This window comes from Podarcis muralis, chromosome 16 (genome assembly GCF_964188315.1).
Source record: "Podarcis muralis chromosome 16, rPodMur119.hap1.1, whole genome shotgun sequence".
Classification (NCBI taxonomy): Eukaryota; Metazoa; Chordata; class Lepidosauria; order Squamata; family Lacertidae; genus Podarcis; species Podarcis muralis.
In genome coordinates, this window is record NC_135670.1 from 11,334,899 (window position 1) to 11,347,466 (window position 12,568).

Sequence of the window (12,568 nt, forward strand, 5' to 3'; positions counted from 1 at the left end):
TCAGTGAAATGTCCTAAAAACTAGATAAAAAGAGAACAAGGATATGTGTGTGTGTGTGTGTGTGTGTGTGTGTGTGTGTGTGTAGCTCACAGATGAGACTGAGCTGTCTACAAAATGGAGGTGAGACCCTCTTTTAAATGAAAAAGTCAGTTCCAAAGCTCTGAAGTGTCTTTCATCACAGTCCTAATTAATTCTTATTGGGGCGCAAGTTCCCTGGGAGCAGATTCTATGCTCTGCCGGTGTCCCAGAAGATGTGCCGGGTTTCTTTTCAGAAGTAATTTCATCACCTGCACCCCAGACAATGGTACTCCTGGAAGGCATGGGATAATTTCTTTCAGCAAACTGTCTCTAGTTTATAAGTGAACCTTAATTATAGCATGCACTAGACCTTGGGCGCTTGGGCAGAAATGCCCAGTTCAGCATATTTCGGAAGGGCTTATAGCTCAGTGGCAGAGCACACACTTAGCTCTCAAAACGTGCCGGGTTCAAGTCCCTGCCTATTGACATTAGGCAAATGCCGTCACTGTCCTCTTTTTGTTTATTTATATTTTATTTTATAATTTTTGTTGAAAAATGAAAAGTTCAAAATTACAAGTGGACTGAGTGGATGCGAAAGAAGGAGAAACAAGGAACAGTACCCATGTGGAAAACAAAACGGAAAAATATCACTGTCCTCCTTTTAGATGCTGGCTGAAAACTTCTTTCTGTTTCAGTAGGCCTATCCAGACATTTAAATGTCTTAAACATGTCTTTACAGTGGTACCTCGGGTTACATACACTTCAGGTTACATACGCTTCAGGTTACAGACTCCGCTAACCCAGAAATATTACCTCGGGTTAAGAACTTTGCTTCAGGATAAGAACAGAAATCGCATGACGGCGGTGTGGCGGCAGCAGGAGGGCCCCATTAGCTAAAGTGGTGCTTCAGGTTAAGAACAGTTTCAGGTTAAGAACAGACCTCCAGAACGAATTAAGTTCTTAACCCAAGGTACCAATGTATTATGAACTGTATTTTTAAAAATTATTATTACAGAAGAGTTTGCCATCGTGGGCTCTTCTGGGAGGAAGGCAGGATATATAAACTTAAGTAAATAAAATGGATTGTGGATATACCGTAATGCAAAAGGATATAAATCCAGGTCCATGGTCCGTGTTCCTGACAAGTTAGGACAGTCTTTTGTTCCCATTTTACAGATAAAAAGACTGAGAGAACAGCACCTAGCCAGAAGCCTGAGATGAGATCTGGGCCTGGGCCAGAGACTTGTGCTCTTGGCTGCGATGCTACACCCATTATCTGCGGCCTCGCAATTAAATCTATAAAGAATTAGCGCCCCATAAAAATAAGATTATACCAGCCCACGGGTGCCTAGCCTAAAAAAGAGAGGAGCGGGTTGAAATTTCCTCTAAGGCTATCCTGCCTAGTCATCACAAGGAAGCAGAGAAGGCCCATAGCTCAGTGGCAGACAATCAGCTTTGCATGCAAAAGGTCCCCCGTTCAATCCCTGGCATCTCCTAGTAGGGCTGAGATGGGGGCTTCCTGCTCAAAATCCTGCAGAGCTGCTGCCGGTCAGTGTAGACAACACTGCGCTAGATGGACCAATGGTCTGACTCAGTCTAAAGCAGCTTACTGTGTCTGTATTCCTTTCAAAGGGAAAAGAAGACTACTGCTACTGCTGCTGCACTTAAGTTGAGTGCAAAGCCAGCCTTCATGGTTTTTAGGATGTTATTTAATGAAGGACCCTAGAATTCCACTGATTAAATGTGAGGGGGTGTGGGTGTGTGTGTGTGTCTGTGTGTGTGTGTTGGTGTTTCTCTATCGCCTTCTCTGCCCTCAGGTCCTCATGTACGGCCAACCGTACCGCATCTCGCTGGAATTGGAGCTGCCCGAGTCGCCGGTCAACCAGAACCTGGGGATGTTCATGGTGGTCATTTCGTGTTACACCAAAGGTGGCCATATCATCTCCTCTTCGGCCAGATCGGTATGTCCAGGGTTTGCGGGGGAACTGCGTGGGTGGAGGGGGAGCGGCTGAGTGGTGGCTTCTCCCCAGTGACCTTTGGCTGGAGTGATGACAAGAGAACTGGCCTTTTCTGCAGTATTCCCCCTCCCCGTTAATTGATCCCCCCTTCCAGGAAGCCTGCCCGGAGTGGGCCTTGCCATAATTTCAGCAGCGGGCAGATGTGTTTTTGTTTTCCCAAGCTTTGGGCAGCACCGGTGATACATACTTGAGGGTATAGGTAAAGGTAAAGGTACCCCTGCCCGTACGGGCCAGTCGTGTCCGACTCTAGGGTTGTGCGCTCATCTCACTCTAGAGGCCAGGAGCCGGCGCTGTTCGCAGACTCTTCCGGGTCACGTGGCCAGCGTGACGAAGCTGCTCTGGCGAGCCAGCACCAGCGCAGCACACGGAAATGCAGTTTACCTTCCCGCTAGAAAGCGGCACCTATTTATCTACTTGCACTTAAGAGTGCTTTCGAACTGCTAGGTGGGCAGGCGCTGGGACCGAACGACGGGAGCTCACCCCGCCGCGGGGATTCGAACCGCCGACCATGCGATCGGCAAGTCCTAGGCGCTGAGGTTTTACCCACAGTGCCACCCGCGTCCCTTGAGGGTATAGGGCAGTATAAAATTATTTTTATTATTATTAATTTAAAGCATTGCATTTGTTTTTACTGTTTATGTACAGATTTTATGGTATTTTTTAGTCTGTTAATAATAATAATAATTTTTATTTATACCCCACCCTCCCCAGGCAAGGCCGGGCTCAGGGCGGCTAACAAGCAATAATAAAAACAAGTTGAATGATTACAACTTAAAAACAAAATTAAAATACAACATTAAAATATTGAAACATTAAAATATTAAAATGTAGCCTCATCGCAGGAGGAGAAAGGAAAAGAAAAAAGAAAGAGAGGGAGGGAATCAAATTGGCTCCAAGCCAAAGGCCAGGCGGAACAACTCTGTCTTACAGGCCCTGCGGAAAGAAATCACATCCTGCAGGGCCCTGGTCTCACGAGGCAGAGCGTTCCACCAGGCCGGAGCCAGTGTTGAAAAGGCCCTGGCTCTGGTTGAACCTAACTTCCTTAGGACCTGGGACTTCTAGAGTGTTGCTATTTATGGACCTTGAGGCTCTCCGTGGGGCATACCAGGTGTCCATGCGGTCATTTTACAATTTGTTGTAAATTGATTTGTGCCTTTTTTGGTGCAAAGCAATGTTCAACTTCAATAACCCTAAACATGACACAACCAGCGCTGCGTTTTTATTTTATTTTTAGGAACAAACATACCTGCTTCTAACTATGTATGCAAAGAGCTTGGACTGCTGTGTACATTCGGCCATAGCTTCTCTCCCCTTCCCCATGCTGGCTGGGGCTGATGGGAGTTGTAGTTCAAAACATCTGGAAGGCACCAGGTTGTGTTTGTTGGGAGCAAAATGCTACACCTGACAGTCTGACCCCTCACTGCATGATTCGTTTTAAATATATGTATATTAAATTCAAAATTTATAATAACACAAAGAGAATATTCAAGCAAACCAACAGGGACGAGCCACGGACAATAGAAATTTGACTACAGCAACAAAACAAAAGCCTGCAAGCTGTGTGTGTATCGACAATCAAGGAGCAAGTCAATTGACAAAAGCATGTTAAAGACTGTACAACCAGCCCTCCAGAAAGAAAAACTGAATAGTAGGTTGTTGAATTCTTGCTCTTGGGCAAGAATTACTAAAGGGAATAAAAGGCACTCAGTCATCATAGAATTTATCTTTGTTAAACTCACCCCTTGTTACTTCAGTGTTTCCTTAACTTTCCACACTTTATCACACCGACGCTGCATATTTTAATTGACAGCCACTTTACCACAAGTGTACAGTTTCCATTCCATCAACCGCCAAAAGATGAAGGGTCAGTGGTTTAAATATTATATTGGCTCCTCAAATCAATGAGAGTGGAGCCAATTCTGCCTCTTTCTTACGCTTGATCCTTAATAATGTCAGCAATTCAATTATTCCATTTCTATGTTAAAATTATATTAAGTAATGGAAACAAAGTGCCATCCGTGAAAAGCCGTCCAGTGAACCTGGTTTGCTGGGGCAGCTGGAGAAGGGCTTCTGAAGAGGAGGGAATAGCACAATTCAAAGCACATTTCCGTTGTCTTGGTGATGGATCCAGGCCACCTTCTCACATACGAACCTCTCCAAATGTAAGATCTTCGGGCGGGGCAGGGGGGGGGTCTGTAATCTTTATAGAAAACAACAGCTCATTGCACAGCACATGGTCAATAGCCAAAGTGAAAGGAAAGCTTATTGATTCGTTCTGTCTCTGCCTGTTTTCTCCAAAGAAGCTTCCCAGTCGCTTGGGTCTGTAGTCCCAAGTGCAGAGCTTACACTGTTTGGTTGGCTATCATCCAAAAAGCTTTCTTTTAACTTTTGGAACACACTATCTACAGCTTTTAAGGCAAGATGGGTAGATTTTATGAGGGGCAACAGCTAAGGCTAGATTAGATTGGCAACCTCAGGGGTGTTTAAAGCCCTAAACGGCCTCGGTCCTGTATGCCTGAAGGAGCATCTCCACCCCCACCGTTCAGCCCAGACACTGAGATCCAGCACCGAGGGCCTTCTGGTGGTTCCCTCATTGCGAGAAGTGAGGTTACAGGGAACCAGACAGAGGGCCTTCTCGGTAGTGGCGCCCACCCATCCTTCAGATGTGAAGGAAATAAGCAGCTATCTTCTTTTTAAAAGACATCTGAAGGCAGCCCTGTTTAGGGAAGTTTTTAATATTTAATGCTGTATTGTTTTTAACACTTGATTGGAGGCTGGCTGGGGGGGCTAAAAGATGCTTTGCACTCCCTTAACGGTGACCCAGTGACCGAGTCCGCGCTCTCCCTCTCTCCTGACTAGGCAATACTACACTACCGCTCAAGCCTGCTGCAAATGCTGGACACCTTCGCCTTTGCCAGCCTGTTCTTGGCTGGCTTCACAGAACAGAAGCAGTTGCTGGACGTCGAGCTGTACTCAGACTACAAGGAAGATTCGGTGAGAGAATGGCATTGCTCTTCTCCTTGATTTCCTGCTTCCTCTAGGGAAGACTGTCACTTCCTGTTTCCCATCTCCTGGCCAGTCCTTCATACCTGACAATATTTTTCTCCCACCACCTACTGGGGTAGTTTGCCAACCTTTGGTCCCCACCCTGCACTCAGCTCTCACACTGTGGCTCCTACAAGCTGGCAGCTTTGCTCTGGGTTAGTTACCGTATTTTTCGCTTTATAGGACGCACTTTTTCCCCTCCAAAAATTAAGGGGAAATGTGTGTGCGTCCTATGGAGCGAATGCAGGCTCCTTGGCTTCAGCGATAGCAACGTGAAGCCTCCGAAGTGCAGAGGGAGAACTCCCCCCGCGCTCCGGAGGCTTTGCGTTGCTTTCGCTGAAGCCTGGAGAGCGAGAGGGGTCAGTGCGCACCGACCCCTCTCACTCTCCAGGCTTCAGGGATAGCCACCTGAAGCCTTTGGAGCGCAGCGGGACCTTGCGTTGCGCTCCAAAGGCTTCGGGTTCCTTTCGCTGAAGCCGGGAGAGCAAGACTCTCCTGGCTTCAGCAGAGAGGGAGAGCTGCGCAGTGCCCCTTCCGCGAGGCGGGAGGAGAAATGGAAGGGGCTCCGTTTCTCCTGCCGCTTCGCTGAAGGGGCGCTGAGCAGAGAGGGGGAGAATTTTTTTTTCCTGTTCTCCCCCTCCTAGGGTCCGGTGCGTCCTATAGAGCGAAAAATACGGTAGATCTCACACGATCTTGTGGGATAATCTGACTTCCTGTGAGAATTTGCTAGTGCATCCCCACAAGTTAATCGCACAAGTTAAATGCATGTAAGAGCTTCCTTGGGGGGGGGAGGGACGATCTCTCTGCATTTTGAGTAGGCACAGGTCTTTTCTGTTACACTGACACACAAAAGATGAATCGGTGACCTTGGCTTCTCTTTCTGCTTGTAGTACGCACCAACCGTCGGTGCCGTGATTGAAATCCAGACCACAAAGATCCAGATTTATGGCGCTCAGCTGCGCATTCATGCCCATTTCACTGGACTGCGGTGAGGACTGTTGTTTATTATTTATATTAGCATTTTTTTTAGATTTCTTCAACATGTAAAAATACAACGGACTTGAAGTAGAAATTATTCACAGTTTTACTGCAAGGCAAAGGTGATTCACAGTTCATTTCACTCGGCAATTGTGGTAACTCCTTCCTTGAGTAGTTTGGAAAGTTTTGAACTAATTCAGTGAACTTCGTTAAGCCAAACTAGTTCATTCTAAGCACAGAGAAAAAAGGACAGGCTTGTTTGGGCCTCTGTCCACAGCACACTCCTGGGAGCAAATTGCAGAAGGGACAGTTGCAAAATCAATTTCTAAAAACAACAGAAAAACTATTTTTTTTTAATGTATTTATACCTCAGCCTTTTCCCTACTTGGAATTAATGGCCATTTACAGCATTTAAAAACAACCGTATAAAATACAAAGCAATACAAACAACACTAGATAAAAATGATAATTAAAATATATCAGAGCACAGGTGGAACCAGCAATTGAAACCCAGTTTGCCCTGACAGCAGCCCAGTGACTGACCCCTGCTTCTTGGTTTCCAAAGGCCTGCATTGAATAGGAAGGATAAAAGAGAGGGGACCAGTCTAGCCTCTCTTGCGGGGGGGATTCCACAATGTGAACAATGCACCTCTTAACACCTTCCCCTTCCTTCCTGTTCTTGTCTCCCATAGATATCTGCTCTACAACTTCCCGGTGACGTCCGCCATCTTGGGTGTGGCCAGCAACTTCACCTTCCTGAGCGTCATCGTCCTCTTCAGCTACTTGCAGTGGATCTGGGGCAGCGTGTGGCCCAGAGAGTCCTTATCAATGCAGGTGAGAGACGGTGCCAAGGATTGGGGGTGAACTGCGTTTTGTAACTTGTCACGGCCCTGGTTGCTTGGCCCAAAAGGAGACATGGTTGGAGCAAGGCCACCTCACCTTTTCTTAAGTCATACAAATGAACCACTATTGCCACATATTGCTTAATATACCAACCTGTACTACTATTACTACTACTACTACTACTACTACTAATTTATTACTTATACCCCACCCATCTGGCCGGGCCTCCCCAGCTACTCTGGGCAGCTCCCAAGAGAATACAGTGGTACCTCGGTTTACAAACTTAATCCGTTCTGGAAGTCCGTTCTTAAACTGAGGTGCGCTTTCCCTAATGAGGCCTCCTGCCGCCGGTGTCCTTCCACCATTTGGATTCCGTTCTTAGACTGAGGTAAAGTTTGCAAACCGGGACACTATTTCCGGTTTTGCAGAGTTCGCTAACCGAATCGTTCGTAAACAGAGCTGTTCTTAAACCAAGGTATCACTGTATTAGAAACACAATAAAACATCAAACATTAAAAACTTCCCTAAACAGGGCTGCCTTCAGATGTTTTCTAAAAGTCAGGTAGTTGTTTATTTCCTTGATATCTGATGGGAGGGTATTCCACAGGGCGGGTGCCACTACCGAGAAGGCCCTCTGCCTGGTTCCCTGTAGCTTTGCTTCACGCAATGAGGGAACTGCCAGAAGGCCCTCGGAGCTGGACCTCAGTGTCTGGGCTGGATGATGGGAGTAGAGATCATTTAATATACCATCCTGTACAAATGAGTCAGGGACGTGGGTGGCGCTGTGGGTAAAACCTCAGTGCCTAGGACTTGCCAATCGCATGGTTGGCGGTTCGAATCCCCGCGACGGAGTGAGCTCCCGTCGTTCCGTGCCAGCGCCTGCCAACCTAGCAGTTCGAAAGCACCCCTGGGTGCAAGTAGATAAATAGGGACCGCTTACTAGCGGGAAGGTAAACGGCGTTTCCGTGTGCTGTGCTGGCTCGCCAGAGCAGTGATGTCACACTGGCCACGTGACCCGGAAGTGTCTGCGGACAGCGCTGGCTCCCGGCCTCTAGAGTGAGATGAGCGCACAACCCTAGAGTCTGTCAAGACTGGCCCGAAAGGGCAGGGGTACCTTTACCTTTACAAATGAGTTACAACCAGCACAGTATACACTTCCCTCCACCCCTCAGCTGAGTCTCAGTAAAAGAAATCTAAAACTTGGGAGTGTTCAGTTACCAACAAAATTCTGATTTCCGCCCTGTCTTTTCTCTCTCTCCCCCACCCCATCCCTGGGTAGTTATCTGGCCGGGAAAGATCCGGAATGCTTCAACAATCAGAAGACGTCCGCCGACGGATTGTGGTCCCTAAAGAAGGTACCGTGGAATTGGGAGTCAATTTCTTTTAGGGCTGTTTTGGTGGCACCTTCCCAGGTATGGGGCTTTCCCTTCTCCAGTTGTGGCTGGACTCCCAACTCCATCAGCCCCAGGCAGAATGGTCTAATGGTCAGAGATCACAGGAGTTGTAGTCCGGCAGCATCGAGAGGCCCCCGCACCGGCTACTCCTGTCTTAGGCCACATTCACACCATATATTTAAAGCGCTATGGTCTCACTTTAAATAGTCATGGCTTCCCCCAGAGAATTATGGGAGCTGCAGTTTAAGGGTGCTGAGAGTTGTTAGAGAGCAACTATTCCCCCAGTGGTTCAACAGCCAACCCCTCTTCACAGGGAACTCTGGGAACTGTAGCTCTGTGAGGGGAATTGGTGTCTCCTAACAACTCTCGGCACCTTTAACAAACCACAGTTCCCAGAATTATTTGGGGGAAGCCACCCACCAGTGTCTAAAGTGGTATCATAGTGCTTTGAACGTATGAGAATCATCAGCTGCTGATGTTTTCATGTTCTTCTGTTTCCTGGCAAAGACTTTTTGTTTTCCCCTCTCTGAAATTTATTTTTGTTTTCACACTTCATTAAACAGAACAAAGCAAACTTCAGCGAGGGCACTGCAAATTTCAGAGTACAACGAATCTCTGTTTCCTTTCAAAGATAGATATATATATAGCAGCTGAGTCCAGCGTTCCTCACATTTGGTTTATTCATTAAAATGACACCTCTCTCTCAAAAGAACTTTGGGATGTTGACATTCTAAAAATCGCCTTTCTTTTCAGTGCCATTTTAATAACTCTTTAGCATCTCTAAAGGCTGCCCTTGAGACTGACCCAGAAACTCCAGCGGGTGCAGAATGCCGCGGCGAGACTCCTTATGGGGTCTTCGCTGCGAGATCACATTCATCCGGTACTATACCAGCTACACTGGCTCCCGGTGGAGTACAGGATCAGGTTTAAGGTGCTGGTTTTAACCTTTAAAGCCCTATATGGCCTAGGACCCTCGTACCTACGGGACCGCCTCTCCTGGTATGCCCCACAGAGGAACCTACGGTCTTCAAATAAAAACATCCTGAAGGTCCCAGGCCTCAGAGAGGTTAGGCTGGCCTCAACCAGAGCCAGGGCTTTCTCGGCTGCGGCTCCAATCTGGTGGAACGCTCTTTCACAAGAGACTAGGGCCCTGCAGGACTTGACATCTTTCCGCAGGGCCTGCAAGACAGAGCTGTTCCACCAGGCCTTTGGCCAGGGCACAGCCTGACTCCCTCCTTCGGCAATCTTCGCAGAGCTCTGGCCCAATGATCGCCATTGGTTTGATCTGAATTAATTTTATAATGAATGATTTTAGAGTGTTGTGTTGTGTTGTGTTGTACTGTTGTACTGTTTTATTGTTGTTAGTCACCCTGAGCCTGGCTTCGGCTGGGGAGGGCGGGATATAAATAAAATTTATTATTATTATTATCTCGTATATCAACATTTCAGGCTCTTTTTTATGGCATTTGGGATATGTCTGCCCTTTACAAAGTTGTTTTTTAAAAAAATTATCTGGGGCTGGGCTGTGGAATCATGCCTGCTGTTTGTTTTCATCTCTGCTCTGTTTCTTGCCTTGTGTTTTTGTTGGATTTTAGAGAGGGTTTTCGTTTTGTTTTGGCATAGCGTGGATTTTGTTTCAAAATTGTTTTGACTTCCTTATGTGGGCATCTGCCCAGAGGACCAAGGGAAAGTGATAAATAAAAGGGGCTATGTTCTGAGCTTTACCTGAGGGCGCAAGGCCGCAGGGCCCAGGTTAGTAATGGTTGGAAACCCATTCTCTCCTCTTATTATTAAGCATTTTTTCAAAACAGAAGTCAAAACAGCCACTGGGATTTCAGGGTAGCGCTCGACAAAGCGTTGGGTTGCATCCAGCTTAAGTTCTACTCAAAAGTAGACCCACTGAAATGAATGGGCCCGAAGTTGGCCATGTCCATTGATTTCACTGGGACTGCTGGGAACAGGACTAACACTGGATACGATTGAAATGATTAGCTGTGAGGCTATGCGACTGTTTTTCAGGTATTCTTGTTAAATGTGTTTTTATTTCATTTCTAATTGTTTCACTACTTTGCTTGCTCACCAGGGCTCCTCTTTGGGAGAAAGGGCAGGATAGAAGTTTGAGCAACAGCAGCGGTAACAATGCAACAAATAAAATTATTTTGAACTCTTTTTTTTGGTTACCTTTGTTCTGCAGGCTCTGAGGAAATAGAGGTTGCCTCACGTCAACCAGAGGATGTGGGGGCTGATGAAAAGGAGGACGAATTGTCGAGAGCAGGTTTGCACTTTTTTAAAATGCTCTTTCGCCTTTCAGACAATTGCTTTGAATATATATACAGTTGCTCTTCTGGATCAGACCAAAGGGCTAGATGGATTAGGAGTTTGTTGCCTACGGTGGCTGGCCAGCTCTCTTGGAGGGGCTAACTTGCTGCTTTCCCCCACTTCCCTTCTAATCCAGACTGCCCTTGAACTCCAAGGTGGTTTTGCCTGGCTCCTGGAATGTGTCTTTGAACTCTAATGATGCCTCTCACTTGCCTGGTTGGAGTCTATACAGTCATACCTCGGGTTGAAGTTGCTTCAGGTTGAGCGCTTTCGGGTTGCTCTCTGCGGCAACCCGGAAGTAACGGAATGCGTTGCTTCCGGGTTTCGCCGCTTGCACATGCGCAGACGGTCAAATTGACGTCACGCGCATGCGCGGAAGCGGCGAATTGTGACCCGCGTGTGCGCAGACGCGGGTTGTGTATGCTTTAGGATGCAAATGGGGCTCCAGAACGGATCACGTTCGTATCCAGAGGTACCATTGTACAGTCGTATATCCATTTGACTTCCGAAACGTTCGACTTCCAAAGCGCGGTAGGAAGCTCCTGCAGCCAATTGGAAGCCCCGTCGGATATTTGGCTTCCAAAAGAACATTCAAAAACCGGAGCAATCGCTTCCGGTTTTCGATCGTTCAGGAGCCGGAACATTTGACTCACAAGGCGTTCGGGAGCCGAGGTACGACTGTACAGGGAGCCGGGTCTGTGCAGAGTGGGGGCAGCTGGGTACACTTGCTCCGGGCCTCGGAGGGCTAAGCTGGGCAGGGGGGCCTCTGGGGGCCTGCCAGACTTTACATTGTTATGCCAAGAACGCCATGGGCCTCTCAGCAGACTGGGGACTCCCGCCCCGGGCCTCAGACAAGCTCTGCACAGGCCTGCAGGGAATGCCGGTGATTTAATGGGATGGAATGGAGTAATCGGGAAAGAGGCTAGCTGGATCATTGGACAGGAACAGCCCACATTGCAATATTTTGTTTCCAGCTCCACTCATCTAATTCTCGTTTTCAAACCCGTGTGCTTATGATGTTGTACATGGTCTAAAGGTAGATAAAAATGACCTTTTTAAAAAAAGAAAGAAAGAAAATATTTATTTGATCAAAAAGATGTAATTGATTAGCAGATAAAGATAAAACAATGCGGTTGTTTGAAATCAAACACACACAAAGCAATAAACAATTAAGGATACTAGAGGACAAACAAAATAATTCATTTTCAACTAGATGGATGACTAATTATTTTGTTAGAATAGCAGTGTTCAAATTCCTCTGGCAAAATATGCTACTACTCGGAATTTGTTTCAGTTTCAGGTGTGAATTATGATAAGACCTTGAGGACAACGTCTTGATATTTTTAAAAAAAACATTTTATTATTTTTTAAAAGTGCATGTTACTACACATTCAGTATCAATTATAACGATCATACTTTTTCTCAGGGATTGTGAACGCAACAGTTGACATCTACTTAAACCACACATTCTTCTAAGTAGTTTCACATACACCCACACTCCCCCAATGCATGGTGAAATCTCGCTTAGTAATTAATTCAGTATATTTATTAGTGGCATTATTTGTATTCTGGTGCCTGAAAGCAATTTGCACGCACACAATGAAATAACATTAAAATCAGATAAAAACAGCAGCAAACTGTTTTAGATATTCATCTGAAAATATATTTTAAAGGGACAAGCCCTACCCACAACACTGAGTTGGCGAGATGTGGCTACTCTCTGTTCCCTTCCATGCATGATGTATGTCATTATGACGTTAACATTTTGCAGAAATTAACCTCTGGACCAATTTCTCAACATAACTTGTATCTGGGTCTTGTTTTCACCCCATCTGGACAGGCACTGCGCCAGCTGCCTTAAGATTTCGTAATTATGCACAACATGAAATGGCCCTGTCTTTGGTTTTTATCTTGAACCCACTGAAAATAAATTGGGTAATCTTGTATTGTAGT

At 46.4% G+C, this 12,568-nt stretch overlaps 1 protein-coding gene across 1 annotated transcript in view; it reads left to right on the forward strand.

Moving 5' to 3' along the window:
- BSCL2 (BSCL2 lipid droplet biogenesis associated, seipin) overlaps positions 1-12,568 on the forward strand; it is a 28,350-nt gene that overhangs the window by 10,340 nt on the left and 5,442 nt on the right. Inside the window, exons 4-9 of the mRNA XM_077920866.1 lie at positions 1,836-1,979; positions 4,896-5,030; positions 5,972-6,069; positions 6,752-6,893; positions 8,182-8,257; positions 10,491-10,571. Coding sequence (XP_077776992.1) covers positions 1,836-1,979; positions 4,896-5,030; positions 5,972-6,069; positions 6,752-6,893; positions 8,182-8,257; positions 10,491-10,571 — 676 coding nt within the window. The remainder of the gene's footprint in view (positions 1-1,835; positions 1,980-4,895; positions 5,031-5,971; positions 6,070-6,751; positions 6,894-8,181; positions 8,258-10,490; positions 10,572-12,568) is intronic.